This window comes from Rhynchophorus ferrugineus, unplaced genomic scaffold (assembly GCF_030347505.1).
Source record: "Rhynchophorus ferrugineus isolate W39M unplaced genomic scaffold, kcgeb_rfMv2 rfM5, whole genome shotgun sequence".
NCBI lineage: Eukaryota > Metazoa > Arthropoda > Insecta > Coleoptera > Curculionidae > Rhynchophorus > Rhynchophorus ferrugineus.
This window is the reverse complement of record NW_027472584.1, coordinates 17,292,074-17,302,729: the sequence shown is the minus strand read 5'-3', so window position 1 is coordinate 17,302,729 and position 10,656 is coordinate 17,292,074. Positions and strand designations below refer to the sequence as shown.

At 30.6% G+C, this 10,656-nt stretch overlaps 1 protein-coding gene across 2 annotated transcripts; it reads left to right on the top strand.

The window, feature by feature from the left end:
- The first annotated feature begins 1,033 nt into the window (after positions 1 to 1,033).
- nAChRbeta1 (nicotinic Acetylcholine Receptor beta1) lies at positions 1,034 to 9,675 on the top strand. 2 transcript variants are annotated; one of them, XM_076405684.1, is made up of 10 exons: positions 1,034 to 1,236; positions 1,339 to 1,475; positions 3,109 to 3,153; positions 3,205 to 3,314; positions 4,187 to 4,277; positions 6,571 to 6,918; positions 6,974 to 7,167; positions 7,222 to 7,383; positions 7,441 to 7,678; positions 9,364 to 9,675. In XM_076405684.1, exons 1-10 carry the CDS (start codon positions 1,167 to 1,169, stop codon positions 9,526 to 9,528), a joined length of 1,560 nt encoding a protein of 519 aa, XP_076261799.1. In that variant the 5' UTR covers positions 1,034 to 1,166; the 3' UTR covers positions 9,529 to 9,675. The 2 variants fall into 2 exon arrangements, with proteins under 2 accessions (XP_076261799.1, XP_076261800.1); XM_076405685.1 differs by lacking the exons at positions 1,034 to 1,236; positions 1,339 to 1,475 and adding an exon at positions 2,227 to 2,342.
- The last annotated feature ends 981 nt before the right edge of the window (positions 9,676 to 10,656 follow it).

Below are 10,656 nucleotides of genomic sequence, written 5' to 3'. Positions count from 1 at the left end.
TATCATCAAGCCGAAACTAACTTACTGAATTATTCGACGTAAACAAACTGTGATCATGGAACGCTGAAAATGGCTGAAGAAACTGATGCAGCCCATCAAACACTTTTACAAAACTTATAGTAACGCAGTCATATCCCAATTTTCCATTTTGGTTTCAACCTTTTAATAAATAAAACATTTTAATGATAAAAAATGATCATAAAACATACATATACTAAGTATATGTAAGTAAGGTTGTACATGTACTAAGTAATATAGCCTAAAGATTAAATGTACATATACAATAACTAAAAGCGTTATTCGATAATAATTTATCAAATATAATGAGTGTAATATACTGTAATGAATCACTGTCAATTAAAATGAAATCTGTAATGACATTTTTAACATCATAACGTAATATTTTCCTTTTGTTATTTGTATGTTTGAGAAAAATTACATGGAAGTTCAAAACGTTATTAAAAAAATCTGTCCCACAATCTGTAATAAAAATTTCTCTACTGATGTTTTTACATTTGATGGAGCATTTCAAAATATATGAATTATAAAAGAAATAATGACAGAATCCAAGCGCACCTTGTTAAACATCTGACAGTCAAAGGTTGACTGCGATCCAAAAGATCTGTTACATTCCTGCAAACGATTCGGATATTTCCGAACGCTTTTTCCGCCCGCTACATCCAAGCGCCGCAAAAAGGGGAAAGAGAAATGCCAATATTACTCACTCTCTCCATTTTAATGCGCCATCTCCTACTGTTGACAGGAGGAACATGAGTGGGGATGAGAGAACAACAGGGCGAAACTCTCCTACAAGACTTCTCTTACAACTCTCGGTACATGTCGTTGTGAGTTCACTTGTGTTCGTTGGTATGTGTATCGGTCTTTCGCAGTAAGGATGTTACGTCTTAACAATTATTTATAGAAGAAAACAACTAATAACGAGTGGTTTATCTACAGTGTGTGATAATTTTTCCTGTGACTTGGTTTACTAGTTTAGTGACATGTACGTTAAGGACAAACAGTTATGTACAGATATCCACATGGAGGAGATACATTTATAGATATTTGACAAAACGGGTTTAACAACATTTTGATTAAAATAATGGAAGAAACCAACAGTTTTCGGTCTTTATGTCGATGATATTAAGTCATACCTTATATCAACCATGTGGAGGACAATAGTGGCTCGTCTAGTGATTTCTTGGGTGTTGCTTCTTCTTTATATTGTTGTCATAGGTGAGTGTCTATATTTTAACAGGCACACCCACTAAATTGAAATCAAGAAATCTACACATACGAACAATAAATTCGTACAACAAACCCACATTTTCCTTTCAGGAAATTGCTCAGAAGATGAGGAAAGATTAGTTAGAGATCTTTTTCGTGGCTATAACAAACTAATACGGCCAGTTCAGAATATGACTGAAAAATTGGATGTCAGATTTGGTTTGGCTTTCGTTCAGTTAATCAATGTGGTAAGTATTCATTGTTCACTAAATTGTGTTGTCGCAAAAGTGTATTGTTTATTGTTCATGTTCGTTATTCAAACTGTCAAGTAAATAAATAGTCATCCTTTTATTTTGAGCATATGCATTTCTTTTGTTTTCTTCAGTAATGCAAATCTATTTATAGCAATTTAGTTACATTATATTTAATTTGTCATCAACATCTTAACATAGAAGTATTGGAAGTTATAGTGTCGCAGGAAGAAATTAATATAACATTGGGCGTTTCCCTAATACACATTTCCATCACAGTTTATATCTTGCAAACTAATACATTTCCAGTGATTATTCCTAGTATTTATATAAAAACATGCAATTATATTATTTAAAGGATACATACTAAAAAATGTTTTTGTTTATTTATATCTTGACTCAATATAAACAAATCTATAGAAATATTTCTTTTCATATATTCTTCGTAAAAATAGGGGGTGTGGTCTTCTATATATGGGTTTATTTTAACATTAAATTAAGTATAAGTAATTAAGGAAAATAAAGATATTACCAACTTTTTATTTATAATTTCATTTGTATATTGGGATAGGTTATTACAAGGTTATGTGCATTTTAATGTTTTGTTACATAAAATGAGTTTGGTCGGTCACACTCAGGGGGTGTGGCTTTCTCTATTTGTTGATGTTTACAATGATATTATGTCGTAAATGTGTTTGTCTTTGTATTATGATGTTTTTATTATATGGAGATAATTTTAAGTTGTAATTACATACAACAGTGTTTTAATAAAAAAAATTAGTGAGTTATTTTGTAGTGGGGGGCGTGGTTTTTGTCAAGTCAGGATGAACAATGCCATCAAGAAATGAACATTTAAGAATGGAGGTGTGGTTTTATTAATGAAAATTAATTTTTGTTTAATTATTATTAATAGAGAATATCGTATTGAATTCAATTATTTATTCAAAAAAATTTGTATTGTTATAAAAGGACACTTTTATAAAAATATCTAAAACATATTTATAAGCAATTTTTAAGGAATTAAAATAATCAAATTGTATTACTACTCCAATATAGAATCTTTTGTTTTCCTTTAGTAGGATTTTTTTGTCGTAAGAGCATCATTACTGTTTTTGTTTAAGCTGAGTTGACAATTTTTATCAACTGAGAAAGGCCGTGGAGCATCCTCGACATCTTTCTTTTGCATCTTTCACTACTCATGTCTTTTTTTCTGGCCAATACATATTTTTGCCTATTGAATGCCTTTGTATATGTATTTTATTAATAATATTTTTGTTCTTTTGTTTCTTAAACAATCGTTGCTAAATATATTCCTAAGTTGTAGTCCTAGTTATTTTAGTTCTATAATCATTAAAATATTCTTTTATCAATATATAATACTTACTTAATAACCCTTAATTTTTCATAAAATACATCAAATTTAAAATGTGTGGTAGTTATTATATTACTGGTAACACTTTCTAAATGGGATACATCCAAACAGATTATCTTTTTTGTCCTTAAATTCGATTTTCAATGCCACTTCATTTTATTTGCTGTTGTTTTCTGATCAACGATTAGGAAAATTGGGAAATACTACTCATTCTTATATTTTCTACCAAAAACTGACTACACATTTTTCATATTACAGAACGAGAAAAATCAAATTTTGAAATCAAATGTCTGGTTACGGCTGGTAAGATATGCAATGTGTAACTTAAGTCGTTTCTGATAATAATTATTTTAGGTTTGGAACGACTATCAATTACAATGGGATGAAGCAGACTATGGAGGAATCGCAGTACTGAGGTTGCCACCTGATAAAGTCTGGAAACCAGACATAGTGTTATTTAATAAGTGAGTAAATTTACTATTTTCTCAAAGTTATGATAAAATATTTTTAAAAAAATTACGTATTAATTCATTAAAATATTCACATTAATGATCACCATTATTATACTAATTTTCGTTCAAATCTACGTATTGAAAAACAAACTTTCCTTCGAGAGGAACTTTGTTTTGTTTGTTTTAAACTAATTCAGTGCATAATGCTCGAAACTTGAAATCTAACTACTGGTGCATCTGGACAAGTTTGGGTTGTTGGGATTTTCAAAATATAACATATATTTTCTATAAGAAATGTCATTAATAAATCAGATCAGTTTTATTAGATAGTCTAAAATAAAACCGTCAACAGCTTCTAGAAATATTGATATTTTTAAAAGGTATTATTTTAATTTTCTTTTATTTTGTTTAAAAGTATTTTCCGTTTAAATGCGACTTTACAATATTGGAATGATATGTAAGGAGTTTGGATATATTTTTATACTCAGTGGTCATGGTCAAACAGTCATATAGTGTAATATGAACACAATGAAATAAACATTTTCTGCATTATAGAGAATTAGATATCCTAAAGGGCAATTTAAATTCTATTTAGTTTCGCAGTTTATTATTTAGATTTCTGAACCGTTAACTTTTAAACGTCTAATAAATATCTGTTACAAACAATACCACAACAAACAAGAGACCATATACTCTAATCACTTTTTATTGTCATTCTTGGTCATATATAGATGATACTCATAAATAAAACTAGATATTAATTCTTATATTTATATATATATATATATATATATATATATATATATATATATATATATATATATATATATATATATATTGTCACACTGATCGAGAATATAATAAATAGGAAATTTTTATTTTAGCGCTGATGGTAATTACGAAGTCAGATACAAATCAAATGTTCTGATATACCCCAACGGGGAGGTGCTGTGGGTCCCACCTGCTATCTACCAGGTAAATATAACTTTATGTTCTTAATAACAAACGTATGTTTTATTAATGAGGAAACATATTTTTGCAACATTAACTATAACAATTTCAAATAAGCCTACAGGGATGTATATTAGGAGAGACTAGAAATAACATATACCTCAGATATTCCCAAGGCTCATATTAATATGCTTTTTTTTATGTTTATACTGAATGCATAAAAATATATGACGCTTCTATATGTCAGGAAATAAATTTAAAAGATTAAATGAATGTATTAATTAGTTAGTTATTCTTAGGTATATACTATCCATCTATCTCTATCTAACTTCTCACTAATCACACATCAGACTTTGAATATTCCATTAATTTTTTTACATGTATTTCTTTTTTTTTTATTACATGCGGTCGTTTTTTGTGTTCAATATATGTGTTTCATGTGTTCAGTAATATAATGTTGTGGTATATAATTACAGATATATTTAAACCAAATAAGTTTTTTTGATAGGATTTTGTGGTCGAATATTATCGTGATAGCATTTTTCTTCTTTTTTAACTCAAGTCGTTGTCTTTTATGGCATAATATATCTGATAGAGCATAGCATTAATCGCTTGCTGACTTTGTAAACGCTTGTAATGGCTCACCATCCCTTATCTACATCTTTTTAGCATATAAACTTTATTTGTCTCACTGCAGATTATTTCTGCAATGGGAGCATCTTCTCTTATTTATCAGTAACCACCTTTATCATGACATTACAATGCAGAGCATATTCTGAAAGTATTGCATTATAGTTTAGTTTTTTATTTTCTCTCATTCCCTTGGAATTAGTCGCATAAAACTACTCGCCATCCGGATCGCCGAATCAACTGTTCTACTTACATTGTTTAGTTCACTTTTTAGGTATAACTAGCTATTAGGTATAGTTAGCCTCTATTTTATGAGCGGTCTTGCCAAAATGATCTTACTGCGTTGGTATGAATCTAAACCATGTTTGTTTTTCGAGATAAATCTTAAAGCGTTAAAATATTTTCAGCTAAATATGTAATGGTCAAACATATATTATATATTAATATCTGAAGGGCGGCAGTTTCGATATCTGATAGATGAGGGCAGCCCGATTAGTACTTTATTTTTTACGATTAGCCTCACCGCCCGATGGCGCTACTATCGCAAGAGAAATTTACTATCGTGTAGTAGAATCTCGTAGACGGCAACTGTCCAAATTTCAATCGAATCGGACTCATAGTTTTTAAAATGGAAAAAGAGCAATGTCGGTGGCTGATTCGATTTTTGTTTTTGGAAGGGAAATCGTGCAGCGAAATCAAAAAGCGCTTGGATGCTGTATATGGAGACTCTTCTCACGTTGGCTTCTGATGAGCTACGTCCACGTGGCCCGAAGACGGCTACCACGGAGGATAAGATGACAAAAATCCACGATCTCGTAGTTACTTGAGACAGTAAGCATCTCAAAAGACTATGTGGGTTATATCTTGCATGAAAGTCGGTGCGACGGGTGCCACGTTTGCTTACTCCGAACAACAAGCGCAACCTTGAGACCACTTAACTCTGTTGCGCAATCCAAATGAGTTTCAGCATCATTTCGTGACCGTCGACGAAACATAGATCCACTGGTACACACCAGAGACCAAGGAATAGTCGAAATAGTGAACGTAACCGGTCGAACGTGTGTGATCTACATCGACTACCCAGAGAAGGACAAAATGGCCACAGAGCATTGGCAAATATTTGGCCGATTCGAAGCCGAATTGCAGAAAAAACGGCCTCATTTGACTAAGAAAAAAATGCTCTTCCACCATCACAACGCATCGGCTCACACTTCCGCATTCGCCACGGCCAAATTGGGGTACAACCTGCACTTCCATCCACCGTATTCTCCAGATCTGGTCCCGTGCGACTTGTTTTTATATCCGAATTTGAAAAAGTCATTCGCCAAGTAGAAATTTGAGTCGAATGAAAAGGTCATCGCCGCAACGGAGGCCCACTTTGCAGACCTCGAGAAAACGTATTTTTCAGACGGGTTAAAGAAGTTGGAGCATCGCTGGGTCAAGTATATCGAGCTAAAGGAGACTATGTGGAGAAATAAATCGCCACTTTTCCAAAATGTTCGTTTTTCTTTTGTAGACTAAGTACTTATCGGACCACCCTCGTACACCACACATCACACTATACCTGAATATAATTTCTTTATCGTTTTACACTTCTAATCATTTATTTAACATTTAGATTTTACATTAAATATTAGATTAAGTCATTTTGATTTTAAATTTTAGCCTCAAAGTAATTTCTTTTCAGAGTTCGTGTACAATAGATGTAACATATTTCCCATTTGACCAACAAACGTGCATAATGAAATTTGGTTCCTGGACTTTTAACGGTGATCAAGTGTCGCTGGCGTTATACAACAATAAAGAATTCGTGGATTTGTCCGATTATTGGAAATCGGGAACATGGGACATCATTGAAGTACCCGCTTACCTAAATATTTACGAAGGAAATCATCCTACCGAAACCGATATCACCTTTTATATAATAATACGTAGGAAAACGTTGTTCTACACTGTGAATTTGATACTACCGACCGTTTTGATTTCGTTTTTGTGTGTTCTTGTATTTTATTTACCAGCAGAAGCTGGAGAAAAGGTAAGTCGCGTAATACTTCACTTCAATATTGTTATATAGGAATAATGTATTTTAGGTTACATTAGGAATAAGTATTTTGCTTTCGTTGGTTGTATTCTTGTTATTAGTATCGAAAATTCTACCACCAACATCGCTGGTATTGCCGCTCATAGCCAAATACCTTTTATTCACATTCATAATGAATACAGTTAGCATACTTGTTACTGTAGTAATAATAAATTGGAATTTCAGAGGCCCTAGAACGCATAGGTACGTAAAAACATAATTTCATATTATAAATTTATAAAACCTCATAATTTCTAGAATGCCTTCGTGGATTCGTTCAGTATTTCTCAACTATTTACCTGCGATGCTTTTAATGAAGAGGCCAAGAAAAACCCGATTAAGGTGGATGATGGAGATGCCCGGTATGGGCGTACCACCTCATCCCTATGGTTCCCCTGGTGATATTCCAAAACACATCAGGTATGTCACGATTTATCTCAAGTAACCCATTTATTCAAAGATGATCATCTTTTACAGTTCAGTTGAATCACAAAGTAAAGTCGAAGTAATGGAATTATCAGATTTGCATCATCATCCTAATTGTAAGATAAATAGGAAAACAACTGCGGATTTGGGGGTTGCCGTTGGTACTGATAGTTGTAGAAGAGAAAGTGAGAGCTCGGATTCAATCCTGCTCTCACCAGAAGCGTCAAAAGCGACAGAGGCTGTTGAATTTATAGCGGAACATCTACGCAATGAGGATTTGTACATACAGGTTAGATTTGAATAGATAGTATGCATATTTATGTATTTGCTTGAACATTAAGTCACTAGTTAGCTCAAATTTTTGGCAGTAAAAAACCATATATATAAATCTAACTTATTTTGGTATTATTCTACCATTTAGCTTTCAGAACTCAATTTGCAATTATACATGCTTTTGCGATCGAAATAACTGGGATTATTCGATTTTTTTTGTTTTAATATTACACAGAAGTTTTGAGTCATTTAATTCCAAACTATTTAAAGTTCAAGAAAAAGATTTATTTTTCAATAATTTTCATTCGATCCAATAATGTTTAAAAAGTAAAACTAATAAAAATGTTATAAAAAATAAAGTTTATTTTTACGTATAAAGTTTAATTGTGTTTAACTGTTTCATGAAATATTTAATTTTCTAAGTATTACCGAGAGTTGAGACAAACAACATAAGCTGGTCGTAGTTAGCGGTGAATAGGATGTCGTACATGATTGGCGGGAAAAGCGCATGCGCACTTAAATAAAATGAATAATATTTCAATGAAAAGTAAACTCAACGAGATTGTTTCTTATGTAATAAATATATTGAAAACATTAATTAAAACGAAAGAAACAAAACAAATTTAATGTCAAATATGGTATATTTCAATATCGAAATATGTTATATTAGTGTGGTATTGATGTATTGACTTTACATTTGTTTTCTTCACAGCACCAATTTACTCTAAATATTCCTTGTATATTTAGATTCTTCTCTTGTCTTTCATACTTCACACATATACAATATTATCTGCAACCGTATCAGTACCCATTCCTTATATATTCTTATTAAATGTACATGCTTACACATAAATGTTTTTAATAACCACTAGGGACCTTGAAATTAATATTGGTATATACAATTTTAACATATATCCTACCAAACAGTGTTAGATAACCAGTTAGATTTTACATTCTCCCCATCCTGGTAATTTTGTTGATATTTTGATTTAGATTTTGTCACATCTAGAATATATTATAATTTTTATTCACACTTTAATTTTTAATTTTAGTTACGTTTTGAAATTAAGTCTATTCTAGTAATATACAATATTTTAACAGATACTTAGTGGGATTAACATAACTTAATAAACTTAATTTGTCGCCTTAGCTTCACTATAGTTCGTTTATTTCTTCGATTACCAATAAAAAAAACTACTGTTTTGTTATTATTTTTTGAATTTCATTGAATTTTCACAACCATTCATAAGATTAATTAATAATAATCCGAGAACATAACCATATATTTAGCAAATAATAAACATAATAGATATAGATTACTATAAGGCGCATGCGCAGAACTAACCAATCATATACCACATCCTGTTCACTTCCCTCTAATCTTGTCTATAATCGATTCAATGACACAATTAATGCATATCATCAAAATTTATGACGTCAGCACGTCGCAATGTTGCCGCATTAATTTAGATTTTAATTGCAATTTTTTTTTTACTTGCAAAAACACCCAAGATTTAGGTTTAATCGTACAATGCTCTGTTTTAAAATTGAAACTATTATTTGGCTAACTGAAATGTCTTCAATGTATTGTATATTGTACCTACCTACCCCGTTCCCTTCCGTATCCACATTATAGATAATTTGAATGAAATATAGGCAATGAAGCATTGAAATAAAATAACAATGTTATTGTTGTTTCAGACTAGAGAAGACTGGAAATATGTGGCAATGGTAATAGACAGGCTTCAGCTCTATATGTTTTTTATTGTTACAACAGCAGGCACTGTTGGTATATTGATGGATGCTCCTCATATTTTCGAATACGTCGATCAGGATAAAATCATTGAAATCTATCGAGGCAAATAGAAGGATAAACGAAATACCTTGATGCTTCCTATGATCTGGGCTCTTAAATCATGTGGCTTCCATAAGTGAATTACACGAAATTGGCCTAGTTCGATAAAATAGTGCGAATGGTGACAAAAATAAATCCCAATAATTTCATAGAAATTTAACAAATAATTAATTAACCTATGGATAGTATATTCTGGGTTAGTACCGATAATAGTGAACACATACAAATCCGAATAATAATAATAACATTTTATTTACTATATCGACAAGTGACAATCGAAACAAAAAAAATATATTCGCGAGTGCAAAAAAAAAACATTTTTTAAATTTTGTTCCTAATTATTTTCCGAATTTTGATATACCCCTTGATAAGTCTTACATCAAACTAAGAAGGAAATTGTTATAACAGTATGTTATAACGAAACTACAGGGTATATCAAATCAATATATTATAAGCAGAATTTTTCTCATTTTACCTTATAACTAATTTTTTTAAATCAATACTTCAGAATTCAAAGTCTTCCATACAGGCATAGCTTTACACAGATCTAATTTTTTATTAATATGCATATTTATGTTTTATATATTTCATCTTTTAATATTGCTAAACATATAAAGCGATAATACATCAGATATAATGCTCGATAAAATAACACAGTTTTCAAAATTATTTATATTTTCATTCAAAAATTAAATATATTCAATTTTAAATATGATAATCCTTCATATTTAATAGGAGTAATGTTTAGTAATTACTTTTTGTTGTTCCCTAGTCACTCAAAAACATTATTATATTAAGTAATATTTAATTCACAAAGTTAGATATATTGATATAATGGTGATATGACCTTCACCATTATATCAATATATATATATATATATATATAAGTTTGTGAATTGAATATATAAGTCAATGTGTTAATCTACGTTCTTCAATCTTTTTTATTGTTTTAGAACATCTGATGTATTTTCGTGACAATTTTAACGGTTTTAATTTACTAGAGAATCTTTTTTTAATGGCTTATTTTAAGACATGTAAAAAATTGAACAAGCTCAATATTACTTTTAAAAAATTTATAAACACACTCAAGAGCCAAACATCTGTACAGTAATAATTTTAAATTCATATCAAGGTTAAAA